Source organism: Montipora foliosa, chromosome 4, assembly GCF_036669935.1.
Source record: "Montipora foliosa isolate CH-2021 chromosome 4, ASM3666993v2, whole genome shotgun sequence".
In the NCBI taxonomy this organism is placed as follows: Eukaryota; Metazoa; Cnidaria; class Anthozoa; order Scleractinia; family Acroporidae; genus Montipora; species Montipora foliosa.
The window spans coordinates 32,054,097-32,069,096 of record NC_090872.1 but is presented as its reverse complement, the minus strand read 5'-3'; the positions used below and the strand labels follow the sequence as shown (position 1 = coordinate 32,069,096).

The 15,000-nt window shown below is 41.1% G+C and overlaps 1 protein-coding gene across 2 annotated transcripts in view; it reads left to right on the top strand.

Annotated features, from left to right (window-relative positions):
- Window positions 1-10,990, top strand: part of LOC138000641 (tolloid-like protein 1) — a 49,193-nt gene extending 38,203 nt beyond the window's left edge. For both annotated transcript variants that reach the window (XM_068847195.1, XM_068847196.1), the window contains 4 exons: window positions 1-30; window positions 3,900-4,039; window positions 5,417-5,624; window positions 8,370-10,990. The exon at window positions 1-30 is cut by the window's left edge and continues 96 nt beyond it. In XM_068847195.1, coding sequence (XP_068703296.1) covers window positions 1-30; window positions 3,900-4,039; window positions 5,417-5,624; window positions 8,370-8,764 — 773 coding nt within the window. In that variant the 3' untranslated portion in view covers window positions 8,765-10,990. The remainder of the gene's footprint in view (window positions 31-3,899; window positions 4,040-5,416; window positions 5,625-8,369) is intronic.
- Window positions 10,991-15,000: the final 4,010 nt, after the last annotated feature.

Genomic DNA, 15,000 nt, shown 5'->3' with positions numbered 1-15,000 from the left:
TACAAAAGGACAAGCACAGGTGCAAAGAGGGTAAGACGTGTTATTTGCGTCAAGACATTCGTTTTGCAAAGGTTCTAGAGATTAGTTCCCAAACCACTGAATATACAACAGAAGTGATGGATGCGTCCCAAAGCGGTATTTTTCTTTTACATTAAGTGAGCAATTTCTCGCGCGCTGATTGGCTAATTTGTATCATCAATAGTGAAGATATCGTTGACGTTACCTATTGTCATCATTGTGCCAGCCAGAGCCTCATCGGCTGTCGAAACAAAGGCTCTTTTGTTTCTGTGGTTGACACATTTGAATAACAAAAGTAATATTAAAAAATTATTATAAAAAACGTTCACTGGCTATATACAGTTAAAAACTTTCGAGCTTTCGGCTGTCAGGCTACAGCCTTCAATGGAAATGAATGGAAAAAATAATGACAACTACAATATATACAAAAATAGGTGAGAAAAAGAATATAAAAACGGGAAAAAATATTTGTCAAAAAAACTAATTGTTCTTTTTTAAAAGAATGGAGTATTGATTAGGGAGCGGCCTAGAATTGTTATCTGCATGATCTATCGAAGCGGTGTGCCAAGATTCCAGTGTCTTGCGGGTACGAGAAGAACCCTTGTCAATCCCTTGGGAATTTTTAAAGTCAATAGAGTGATTTGAAGACCAAGCGTGTTTAGCGATGTTGGAGCCTCTTGCGTAAGACTTCACATTCCTCATATGTTCTTTTTTTCTGGTTTCAAAGAATCTGCCAGTCTCGCCAACATAACTCCATGGGCAGCGGCACAAGATATTTTGTAAACCACGTTTGGTTGAAGATCGATCGGAGGGCGGGACTTAGGAGAGGGAAACTCCTGTTGTAAAGTCTTGAATGGCTTGCTGACAACTCGAATATCATGTTTTCTAAAGAGTCTAGTTAGAGGCTGAGAAATGCCATTAATATAGGGGAGGACTGCATAATTGGAGAATTCGGAGGGTGCAACCCATTTAAAAAACATGCAAACAAGTTCCTCAGGTGTTGGGATGGGATTTGTTCGCTGAGTAGAAGATTTCTGCTTTAGAATGTTGGAGATAACATTTTGGGGGTAATTGTTAGATCGTAGAGCGTCGATGACATGAATAAGTTCTTTCTCTTTTCCTTGTTTTGTGCTCGGGAGATTAGTTGCGCGATGTAACAAAGTCTCAGCTGTACTGGTCTTGTGTCGTTTGTCATGATGGGAGAAGAAATCTAGATACCTATCAGTGTGGGTTGGTTTACGGTAAACCTCAATAATGAGATCATTATCCTTGCGAGTAACCAAAGCGTCCAGAAAGGCGATCTGGTTATTGTTTTCTTCTTCTATGGTAAAGGAGATGTGTTGATCGATACTGTTGAGTGTGTTATGGAAAGAGTCAACGGCGTTTCTTTTAATGATACAGAAACTATCGTCAACATATCGTTTCCATACTTTAGGTGGAACGGGAGTTGTGTTGATGGCCATCTCCTCGATTGCTTCCATACATAAATTGGCAACCACGGGACTGACAGGGCTGCCCATGACACAACCATGGATCTGTTTATAAACACTGTCATTGTAGACGAAGTAGTTATTGGATAGGACAAAGTTCAACAAAGAGATTACATCAGTAGTGTCAAGTTTTGTGCGTAAGTGTAGTGATTCATCACAATCCAGTTTATTTTTTATGTAATCACAGGCTTTCTTGACAGGAATGGCTGTGAAGAGCGATACCACATCAAAAATTGGCAACCACGGGACTGACAGGGCTGCCCATGGCACAACCATGGATCTGTTTATAAACACTGTCATTGTAGACGAAGTAGTTATTGGATAGGACAAAGTTCAACAAAGAGATTACATCAGTAGTGTCAAGTTTTGTGCGTAAGTGTAGTGATTCATCACAATCCAGTTTATTTTTTATGTAATCACAGGCTTTCTTGACAGGAATGGCTGTGAAGAGCGATACCACATCAAAAGACATGGTATCGCTCTTCACAGCCATTCCTGTCAAGAAAGCCTGTGATTACATAAAAAATAAACTGGATTGTGATGAATCACTACACTTACGCACAAAACTTGACACTACTGATATAATCTCTTTGTTGAACTTTGTCCTATCCAATAACTACTTCGTCTACAATGACAGTGTTTATAAACAGATCCATGGTTGTGCCATGGGCAGCCCTGTCAGTCCCGTGGTTGCCAATTTTTGTATGGAAGCAATCGAGGAGATGGCCATCAACACAACTCCCGTTCCGCCTAAAGTATGGAAACGATATGTTGACGATAGTTTCTGTATCATTAAAAGAAACGCCGTTGACTCTTTCCATAACACACTCAACAGTATCGATCAACACATCTCCTTTACCATAGAAGAAGAAAACAATAACCAGATCGCCTTTCTGGGCGCTTTGGTTACTCGCAAGGATAATGATCTCATTATTGAGGTTTACCGTAAACCAACCCACACTGATAGGTATCTAGGTTTCTTCGCCCATCATGACAAACGACACAAGACCAGTACAGCTGAGACTTTGTTACATCGCGCAACTAATCTCCCGAGCACAAAACAAGGAAAAGAGAAAGAACTTATTCCTGTCATCGACGCTCTACGATCTAACAATTACCCCCAAAATGTTATCTCCAACATTCCAAAGCAGAAATCTTCTACTCAGCGAACAAATCCCATCCCAACACCTGAGGAACTTGTTTGCATGTTTTTTTAAATGGGTTGCACCCTCCGAATTCTCCAATTATGCAGTCCTCCCCTATATTAATGGCATTTCTCAGCCTCTAACTAGACTCTTTAGAAAACATGATATTCGAATTGTCAGCAAGCCATTCAAGACTTTACAACAGGAGTTTCCCTCTCCTAAGTCCCGCCCTCCGATCGATCTTCAACCAAACGTGGTTTACAAAATATCTTGTGCCGCTGCCCATGGAGTTATGTTGGCGAGACTGGCAGATTCTTTGAAACCAGAAAAAAAGAACATATGAGGAATGTGAAGTCTTACGCAAGAGGCTCCAACATCGCTAAACACGCTTGGTCTTCAAATCACTCTATTGACTTTAAAAATTCCCAAGGGATTGACAAGGGTTCTTCTCGTACCCGCAAGACACTGGAATCTTGGCACACCGCTTCGATAGATCATGCAGATAACAATTCTAGGCCGCTCCCTAATCAATACTCCACTCTTTTAAAAAGAACAATTAGTTTTTTTGACAAATATTTTTTCCCGTTTTTATATTCTTTTTCTCACCTATTTTTGTATATATTGTAGTTGTCATTATTTTTTCCATTCATTTCCATTGAAGGCTGTAGCCTGACAGCCGAAAGCTCGAAAGTTTTTAACTGTATATAGCCAGTGAACGTTTTTTATAATAATTTTTTAATATGTTTTACCCTGGCTACGGTTCTTCTATTTTTAAACAAAAGTAATGTTTGTAAACAGATATCTTCCCTTTCAAAACTCATTCATAATTCATGAGCCTATCAAACAGCCTATCAAAACACCGATAAAACGTCACGTGCATAAGCATAAGCCGGATGAAACACTCCTCGTTAGTATTCTTTATATAAAGAATACTAATAAGGCATAGCTTGGTTTTCTGGTTTTTTAAGTCGTTCGAGAAACGCGCAGCTTGTATCGCCGGGGTCTAAAAAGACCCCGCTTTGCCTCGTGTTTTTAAACCCCGATAAAACACTGCTGCTCGTTTTTTAAACATTACTTCAAAACTAATTGATAATTCATGAGCCATGAGTCTCATGTCCAACCCGCGCTCATGGAATAAATGTTAAATAACCTTAGATTTAGACACCGGAACACATCGGTGGTTCCTTTTCCCTGGTAAGGGCTCTTATCTGTTGTTTCATGTTGAATATTGGTGTCTTTGTTCCAGTGAATCGATGCGGTGCCACCCTAACAGATCTGACAGGTGAGATCACCTCGCCAAACTATCCCGGATCGTACCAATCGGGAAGAGACTGTACATGGAAGATTGTCGTTACGCAAGGAAGTCATATTGAGCTTACTTTTCAGGTAAAAAGCTTGTGGTTTTTTGCGGTTCCTTTCGCTTAGTCAAACCTCACTCTTGGCAAGCCTGTATATCCGCCATGTCGATTGAGCACACTATTTTGTCTAGGGAGGATGAGGTACAAAGGTGGATCCCCATGCCCCATCATAGTTTTTTTAAATCTATTTTTAGTTCCGCAAAGCTATTTTAAGTTCTCATTTCTAGTGTCGGGCGGTTAGAGGCTCAGGATCAGGGAGAGGCTTTTATCGCATTTCACGTGACGTCATCAAAATAAAAAATAATGAATTTTCAATCCTTTTGATATTTCAGTTAAGCTAGTTAATAGAACAGCTTAAGACTTATCTTTTCACAAATTTTCGGTTTGATAGGGTTTTTCGTCTTGTGATATTTCTAAGTTTTTGCGTGACACGATTCTAAAATGGCGGCCCAGAATGCTGTCACGTAGGTTAAAAAAGTGATTTATTTGCTGAGATTTTGCAATCTGAACAGTGCTTGCATGAGAATAAGTACTCACATATATGTTTAGAAGCCCTCAGAAGACAGTGTGAGAGACAGTGTGGCCCAGTGGTTAGGGCGCTTGCCTTGAGATCCGGGGATCCCAGGTTCAAGACCCGTTCTGACCACTCGTTGAATTTGTTCCTGGTAGTCCCTGGTTCAACTTCCCAGCTGCACTTGTAAATAGCCAACTGGTTTGCCTCCGGCCAGTTGGGATTCTTTACAGTTGTTGTTATTCTGTTCCGTCGTTTCGTTGTGTTTCATTGGCCCTCAAAAGCCCCTATGGGGAGCGGTCAATTAAGTATGTATTGTATGTATTGTACTGTATGTAAGACTACTACATGCTTTTTATAGCAAAACTCGATGACATATGTTTTTGTTTCCTCCCGGCCGCCATATTTGTGTCCCTCAGAGGGAAACAAACACGGTGTCTCCATACAAAGTCTTATAAATTTGAGTAAAACATTTCTTCGAATATCTCCCGCACGAAACATTGCACAGACCTGAACCTTTGCGAACTTTTTAAATATTCATCATCTTCTTTTCTCTCTTTGATTCGTGACTTTATTTTTTGAATGGTTTTGATGATGGTGTGACAGTGAAAACCGGCAATAGCCAGAACTATTTTCCTCTTCGTCGCGTAAAACTTTTCCCACTCTTTTCAAAGTTTTTAGATTTGCCGACGAACCAGATACCCACTTCGGAGGCCATATTTTTCATAAGCTGCTCAAGCAGAGCAGATTTAAAATCTCATTACGTCGTTACAACCGACAAATCAGGTGCCTCACTAAAAATAGCGGCGTAGCTAAACCATGCGCTAAAATTACATATTAAAAAACTATCGTTTCTTAGAGACTCAAGTACTGTTATCTTTCACAATCTTTTAGGACATGTATATCGAGGACGAAGAGAACTGTACTTCTGACTTTGTTGAGGTGTTTGCCGGTTCAAGCACACAAGCCGCGAACAGTCTGGGGCGGTACTGTGGTAAACAACGGCCCCGATTGTTGAGATCAAGAGGTCATAAAATGGCAGTCAAATTCCGATCGAATAAAAGGGCCAACTTCAAGGGCTTCAAAGCACAGTATACGGCAGGTCAGTCAGTACTAAATATTGTTAGAATGGAAGGGGCTAAGGTGCCTCTGAAGTAGGACGCTTCTGTATTTCCATTAGACTTCATTATCATTATTTTCCGAGGTTAATAATCATCTCTTTAAGGCCCGACGGGCCCCCCATTGACAAGTAAAATCGTTTGGCGTTAGACAGAGCATACATGATATTTGCAGATGGTTATGAAACTCGACAAGTGTCTTTGTTTTATGTTTTTGTTAGCTGTTTTGGCCCTGACCATGCACAAACCACACCGTTTTCCCAAAGACAGCCAACCAAGAGTTTCGATTAAATGACTAAAACTCAGTCGTGAACCGACGACAAAAGACTGAGTAGGGTCACATTCTCGTCACCACAGACTCGGATCAACCCAAGGCTCTGGGAAACTCTATGTAGGAGAACATGCGCAGTAGGGCTCTTATAGCCAAAAATTTGCTATTTGAGCCTTACGGTGCCTGCTCACTCCTCGTGCTAACGTGAATACACCAATTAGAGACGCTTTCGATTGTTCTTCACGAAAACCAATGAGAAGACACCTTGTTTCAGGGTTCCCCAGAGCTCTTCTCTCCCTCAGTCAAGGGAAGAGCTCTGGGGTCGAGATTGAGTATGGTCACTGTCAAGTTAACATGAAGCGAGATGTCATTGTTCTTGCTTTTGACGTTTACAAAATTTCATAATCAGTCTATCTATATCTATATGAACTATGGACACAGTAAAAACTCTTAAGTGACCATTCGGAGTTAAAGACTTAAAAATTAAGAGAGACATTAATTTGTTTGAGTGAACCTACAACAGGTGTTGTTGAACGATGCGGGTTACACCTCAGGCGAAAAACACTAATGTAATCAGCGATTGGATTTGTGCTCGACAGTGGCGACTTTCACTCTGTTACGCTTTGTAGCTAAGTAGTAATTGTCCTCCATAGACCTCTTTCATAATAGCGGCCAAAAAAATTTTTCTTTTTCTTTAATGCTAGTGAGCCTTTCTAGCCTCGCGCAAATTTCAAAAGAACATTTGTTTCAAAATGGGGCCACTTAACAGTGAGGGTTTTTTAAAACACTTTACTGTAAAGATTAACGGTAAAAACCGACGTTTCGATCGTGGTTCGGTCATTATCAAATAAGTATGAGAATAAAATATTAACATATATTTAAAGAGAGACAAATTAAACAATAAAGGAACTTAGCAAGAACTTTAGGGTGTTAATGAAATGCACAAACAAGTTTGACTGCCTCGCTTATGAAATGTTTTTTTATTAATCAACTGAGACCAAGTCTCAATGTACAGTCTGATTCTATTCGTGCTAAGGTTTTTAAGTAGTCTCTGCATGTTTCTATTGTTTTAACGCCCCTTTTTTCCAATAGCTTTCATACTATGTTAATATTTTATTCTCATACTCTTAATTGAGAATAACCGAAGCACGATCGAAACGTTGTTTTTACCTTTAATCTTTACCGTAAAATGAGGGCAGTAGGTCTAATCAACGTAAATACAAACTTAGAATGTATAGGTGGTCACCATTTATGAAAGTGGACTGTTTGAATCTTACATCCAGCGGTACTTATAGGGTTATCAGCTGAGCCGAACCTTTGCAGTTCGCTTTACGGAAGTAATTTGCATTGAGAGCTTTTTTGGTTATGCCTTATAGCAAAATAAATTAAATTCTGCCTACACTAAAACCAAGACATTCAATGTGAAATAGTTTATTTAGGTTGAGTCAGTCAGTCATCTAGAGCACACTACATATACACATTGTTATACAGTTTTTACAACGATAAACGTTTACATAATAGGCATGAAAAGCGAAATAGGTGTGCCACGCCAGATACGAAAAACCACTAAAAGACCACCCTTTAGATGTGGCCAAAAAATCTGTGGAAACGTATTCCCCATCTAATGCTGTGGCACCAGACCTCAGGGAAGAGGTAAAAAGAGTAAACCATAAAATATATGATTTAAAATTAAAGCAAGTGAACCTAAGACTGACTGACGTAGAGTGATTAATATTTCCCACTAAAACCTTTAAATAGTCCCCAGAGTCCCAAGAGAATACTCGAGCCTCTACATCGTGCCGTCAGAATAGCAATTTCTGACTGAACGTCAGAAATTCCATTTTCTGAAACATGACAGGCCATGTTCACGTTGGCAAAACGATCAAGATTGAGGCCTTGTGTTTTTGGATTTAGGTTTGAAATGTTTTTCGGGCGGAAAAGCTGCTGAAACGCAAGGTTTTTTCGTATTTTCATCATTCAAGGACGGTGTCTACTAATTCAAAGGTATTTTTGCGTGGTTTACTGAATATGCGGGAAAAGCAGATCTTAACGAGTGTTATTGGAATCCAAAAAGAAAATTGGTGGTAACCACGCATTTTTCGAAGATAATTAATAATATTTGTAAAAAGCTTTAAAATTCAAAGCAATGTATGCTGTTCTTTTCCAAATTGAAGCTTCATTATCTCTGAAAAATGCATGGTTACCCCCAATTTTCTTTTTGGGTACCAAGAGCACTTGCTAAATTCTGCTTTCTCCGCATAGTTTTGAACCGCGCAAAAATATCCCTGTATTCATAAGGAAAATCATAGGAAATCCGAGTATCTCAAGATGTGCAGAACGTATGCAAAATAACAATAGTAGGCACCGTCCTTAAGAGTATTCTAACGTGGAAGGGTGAAAACTATGTAAATGCATCACAAGAGTAAACGTCTCACCTTTCTCTTGTTCCTTTTTTTAGAATGCGGAGCTCAACTCCATGCTTCAAGCAGTAAAAGGCAGTTCTTCTCTCATCCAAATTATGTCAACCGTAGCTATGAGCCAAATCTCCACTGCCAGTGGTTGCTAACCGCTCGCGCAGGAAATATCATTCGCCTGCGATTCAAGGAGTTTGATTTAGAGAATGAAAAGCTCTGTGGATACGATTATGTCATAATTCGTGACGGAAGCAACAGTACCTCGCCTTTAATAGAGCGAGTCTGCGGGTCAGGGCCACAGGGTGCTTCCCGTGAATTTGTCTCAACTGGCAATCGAATGTGGATTCAATTTCGGACGGATTTAACAAACCAAAAGACTGGGTTCATTGCTGAGTATTCAAGATTACGAAACAGAAAAAATAATAACGGCGACTCCTAAACTGGCAGCAAAATGGCCCAATGTCTTGGAGAAAGAAAGTGGATCCAGAGGATTTTTGTCCCACAATTAAATCACATGGAAAGACAACCACAAAGAGCGTAAAACTAAAAAAACTGTAGGAATAGAAAAGAGCATTCAAAAACGCAAGTGCAGATAGCTAAAAACTCAGTAGGTTTTCAGCAACTACCGTGGAGATGGGGCAGAGGTGCTTCGAAGGCCGGTTTCTAGCTTCCATAATGCTCTTGTTGGTTTTCAAAGTTCGTTGATTCCCCCACTCCCCCATCCCCCCGACCGCCTAAAGTAGTAGTGATCCCTTAGCTTAGCTTAGGCAAAGACGACGACAACCGGAAATGCGTATTAACATTTCAGGAATAAAATTGATAGTGTGTGTGTTGCTGTAAGGTCCCAACTATTGTATATATTTCAAGTGCGGTTTACAGACGAAAGGTAGGCTGAAGTGATCCTCGCAGTTAACTAGACAATTTAAGGACGTTCGCGCGAAATTTTTCTAACATTGATTTTTTTCTGAAATTTTTACCGTTGAAAGATCATGAGCTAGCGACGTCAGAAATGTAAAAAAAATGGGGGGTCACCGACTTCATTTTGGAAATAACATGCCCAGAAGAACACCAAAATTTGAGTAAATCGGGCTTCCTTGGCGAAGAAGACCACAGTAGCTGCAAGTCCCAAAATATTGCAATTAGCGCTTTGAAGGGAAATGTTCTCTGCCAAATATGGTTTAAATGGACCTTTTAAGCGAATTTAGTCAGCTGGTGAGGTTCCTCAAAGAACGAGTTCGCATTTAACGACAATAGTTTCACGCGCCTTGAAGCCGCAAAATGGCAGGATTCTATGTCCCGTGGACAGAAATCTTCAATTTTTTTTAACTTCCCACATTGATTTTTTGTTCATTTTTGGACAATGTGGAGATAATTGTAAATGAAATCTGTTTCTGAAAAGAAAAGTAGGGGTCACCGAACGTCCAAGATCGTTAAATCCAATCAAAGCTATAACAATGGCCATCTGCCCTATCATTGTTCATTTGAGTACTTAGCGCGCGCGCTCGATGCATGACGTGGCATGGTGTGGTATGTGGATTTGCGTGCGCAGTAAAGATGCGCAGAAACAATTAGCGCGAACGTCCTTAAGCAACTGTCTTTTTGTAGACACCTGAAAATTTCACGTGGTTTCAACGGGATTTGAACCCATGACATTTGCGATGCCGTTGGAATGCTCTACCAACTGAGCCATGAAGCCAATCAGTTGGAAGAAGGTCAATCAAGTTAATCGTTGGGCGCTCACGTCCTCCACATAGCCTCAAATTTGGTTCTTTTACGTCGTTGTCAGGACAAAAACGACAAGGAAATGTCCCAAAATGTAAAACGCACGTGCGCGTGGAAGGCGTGCACACAGCCGCCTTTCAGTCATTTTCGCCGCGGTCGTCGTCGTCCTTGCTTTGACCTTGCTGTTTGAGAGTTTTCGCGTTGCTGTACTGAGCGCAGACGAGATGAAGTTGTATTTGTAGTTATAGTCGAATAACAAAGATTTTGGTCCCAAGCACATGCACAAAATTCTTGTTTCCGGACTCGTTCTCGACAGCTGCTCCGTACGGGGGAACGTGATCACCTTCGTTTACTTGAAAAAATTACGATCTTCAAACCAAATGCACCTGCTCAGGACAGAAAACCCTGCTGGTGGTACCCAAATCTACAAATCCCCAAAATCAAGGTTATAGCGCAAGTCTAACAAATTAAGGCAAGGTTCTCTACCTGTATTTTCTCTTGACAACGACTTCGTCTTAAGAGCATGAATAGAGAATGGTTTTAAGTCAATGCTGCTAAAATTCTCATATTGCCTGATAAACCGACACAATCGCTTGCAAATTTTAGAGATCAGCGGGATCATGATTGAGCAAGTTAAATATTGCCTTGCCATGTCAGCGGTTCTTCCTTCATTCGTCATTTTCCATTTTCCATGACCAACCATAAACCTAAACGAAGCTTTTGTAACTGCAGTACTGAGCCAAAATAACTTTCGCAAAAAAAAAGACAGAATTCTTTACATTTCACGTTTATTGCCAAGCGGGTCCCTTACCCATGCCAAAAGCCCCTGTGTAACGCATACCTGTCACTATTGGGCATCTACCACATCACGAAACTGATGCATTGATAACCTATGTCCTATGTATAATGTTGGCAGGAATATATCTCTCCGAGCATATTCACGCATACCTGTCACTATTGTGCATCTACCACACCACGAAACTGATGCATTGATAACCTATGTATAATGTTGGCAGGAATATATCTCTCCGAGCAATCCATGTCTTATTGTAGATATCGATACCTTTACTAAAATTGTTCTCCCTATTCGAAGGACATAGTGATTTCGGATTCGGTACTTGGAGCTTTTCAAGCATCCCGTCCACTCATGTGATAGACTCCATTCTTGTAGGAAAACTGAGCTAAGGTTCAGAAATCTTATGGAGTGGTATGCTCACAAGGAGCTCTTTGCATGTCTTGTCTACTTACTTGAGAATATTCACTTTCCACGGGGAAAGATTCCTACTTTCTCCAGGATGCAAACGATTTCCTGCAACGCAAGAAGCTTCGGCTCTTGGCACGGTTAAAAGAGGATGCCAACTTGGTCATGGTACAACGGCTTAACATGTTAGTCTTCTATTGTTAATCAAGCAAAACAATGGCTTTAATTATAGAACTATCCAAAAATAAAGGAGGCCTGATGAAGTGCGGAAGATGGAGTATGTTGCATTGCTGGAATGAAAAACAAATGAATCAAAGTCAGACATTTCGACTCCATTCGAAAAGAGTAGGGGGTGGAGTCCCCGGTGTTGTAGCTGTTCTGTTCTCTCCAGCAGAAGTAGCCGGCTTGCAAGTGATGTGTCTAAAAGGGCTTACGGTGTATGAGGCGACCTAAGCTTAAACCGTGACAGCCATAAGTCAAAAAGGGATTTTGTCGAGTGCTGGAACACGTAGATGTAGAAGTAGATGCAAAGAAAGTGTAAAAATCCAGATCGAGAATGCGATTATTTAAGCCGTATGGTACACATAGCAGGTCACTGCAGATGCCCTCGGACTTTATCCCATGTAAATGCAAATCGTTCTCGCCGTTTTTAATTATTGTGATCTCTCGTTTTTGTCACGGGCAGCATTATTGCCCCAATTCAGAATTATATCCCGCACACAAAGTAGGCATTGTCTTTTCTTTGTTGACAATGAAATCGGTGAAGCGCCGCCATCTTGGTTGATGTTAGAAAATACGCGTGTTACTTTTGTTCAGTTTCCTTCTTTATGTTTTACTTTGTTATTTCTGATTGAACACACTATGCTTAAGTTGTCGTGCAGTCGTATAAACGCACAAGTTGCAAATGAAGTCAACACCCGAAAATCCCTCTTTGACCCTAAAGAATCTTGCCCTTATGCACCTGGAGCAATTGCAACTAAGGTAACAATAGTATGTAATGATTTGTCCAAGTCAGCGGTGGCGTTTTCATAGCAAGCTTCTCCAGGCTTGTCAACAACATTTACATCTTCTGTGAGCGCACAAGACAATTCCAACGCCGGATACAGACCTTGATAACTCACAGGGAATTCTCCTCATCCCTACTCCGCATTATGACGTCATTATGCGATCCCTTATCGCGCATGCGCAGCATACCACTATTCGAAGTTTATTGTTATGTAAATCAGATACCAGTTTATAATACCACTGCTCGCCGGATTCGTCCTCTTCCTTTTTCGTGCAACAAAGCTCAGGTAAGCGGACTACTCTGTGGTCATTTTACAGTGACCACATGTCAATCTATCATGAGGAGTCTCATGCTTTTTTTTTCTCGCCGACTGATTTGAGATATTCTAAGCTCGTTTTGTTTTTCTGTCATTTATTCTGTGCCAGAAATGGATCCCTCTAAATCAAAAACAAATGCAGATTAAGTGAATGAACTATTAGGAGGAGATGATGAAGAGTCAACGACCGAGTTCACTCAAGTTCAAATCAAGTCTCTCTATCATGAGTTTCAAATTGACAAGCTTTCAGCTTCCATCGCTGAGATGAGTGAGTTTTTCCTTTCCTTCAAGACCAAGAATACTAGTGCAGAAGTTTCGGAAATCCAAACAGGTTCAGGCACTAAACGCTCGGCTAAAGGAGACCTACCATTACCGCCGTCTAAGCGTGGAAAGTCCGGGCAAAGTACCCCAGCGCTCGTTGGAGTCAGTTACGACCCAACAAACAACTCTAAATCAGGCTCCTCTGGTTCGAGTGCCAACGATAGCCACAGTGATTCTGACGAAATGGAGGCCTCAATTTTTGACGAGTCAACTAACCTTGGCCCAAAGATGAACGAAGATTTGGCTACACGTGTTAACGACTCGTTTACAAAAAAGCCCTTGGAGGACAAAATGAAGGCTATTGTGGAGCAATACAAAACCCCAGAGAATTGCGACATGCTTTGTGTTCCGCGGGTTAATGAAACAGCGCACGGGTTTGTTTGAAGACAGATAACACGACTGTGGTAGCCTATATCAATAACATGGATGGCATGGGCTCGCCATGGAGTGATCGTTTCTATTATGCTTTTTCTCCATTTAGCCTAATCCCAAAAGTCCGTCAAGATCAAGCTTGCATATTGTGGATAGCTCCAGTGTGGAAAACACAGGAGTGGTTTCCAACTGTACTAAGTCTTCTGTTGGAACGTCCTCTCCTCTTACCGAAATGAGAGGACCTTCTGATGCTGCTTCACAATGGTCCTTGTCATCCTCTTCGCAGAAAGATTCAACTTGCCGCGTGGATTTTATCCGCCGAGGACTCAAGAATCAAGGCGTTTCGGAAGGGGCTTCCCAAATCAATCTCAAGTCATGGACGCAAGGTACTCACAAGCAGTATAACCGACCTTGGGAAAAGTGGATTAGCTGGTGTGATCAATTCAAGACTGATCCTGTTCAAGCGCCTGTGACTGTGTTTATTGATTTTCTTTTGAACACTTAAGTCTATTACAGGACGATACATAGGTGAAGATCATCTTGTAACAAGACTAATGAAGGGTTTGTTTATTTCTAAACCCCCTGTACCACGGTACTCACATACGTGGGACGTTGCCATAGTTACCTCATATTTAAAAACTTTGATACAATTACAGTTTTTATATCTCAAGGACTTGAGTTTAAAGATAGTGACTTTAGTTGCACTGGTTTCAGCTCAAAGAAGCCAGACTCCTGCATCCGACCCGCTCATGGCTGGCGGAATCCTAGCCTTGGTTGCGTGAGCTTGTTTAATGACCTTAAATTTCCATTTTTTTGACACAGAAGTTTCTTTTTATTAGACAATAGGTTTTGAAATAGAGTTCAAATAAAAATATTTCTCTTTGAAACATTCAGTTTGTAAGTCGCTTTTATACTACGTTCGCTATCAAGCGCGATGCGAGTCAACAATTAAAAAGGTGATTTCAGAGAGGAAAGGAGAGAGAGAGAGGGAGAAAAAAAAAAAAGTTATTTACCAGCGAACTGGGTCGGTGCGTATAGCGAAAAACTGTGAACTCGGTGCCCTCGGCCTCGGGTAGCCTTTTCAAGACCTCAGTCACAGTTTTTCGCTAAACGGACCTCCCAGCTGACAAGTAACACATTTATTTAAAAGTGTCAACTGTATTGAGCGCTCAGAGACTAAATGGAGGCTCTTTACAGGTATGCTGCTACGAGCCTAGAAGGCCCATCAGGTCGGCGCTTATCTCCGGTTTCTGTAGCATCATGAACGACGATGAGTATTTTTCTGGATGCCAGTCCATGGCAGGGTTAGCCCCAGCATTAAATTCGCCGGTACCCATTTATACACCCGGGGGGGGGGGGGGGGGGCACTGTGAGAGTAAAGTGTCTTGCCCAAGAACACAACACAATGTCCTCGGTCAGGACCCGAAACCGGATGAGGCTACCGCGCTTCCCACAAAAACAATCAAGGTTTGTTGGGTAGCGAGTGCTCTCGCCACTGTGCCATTCCTGTTTCGATCACGACCCAATTATTCTTTACATCGTGGGAAGAACTCATCAGTTTGTTTGACTTGGGAAAAATCTTGTTTCGGTTTCATCTTCAAACAGCAACTTGTAATCTATGCCTTCGCAAATAAAGTGCACTTGTTTCACTTGCTGAAGCTGGTTTGAATCTCCGTAGAGCCTACACTTGGACTTACGCATAGTTTTTTTCTCCATTAGTCTTCGAGCCCCGTGACT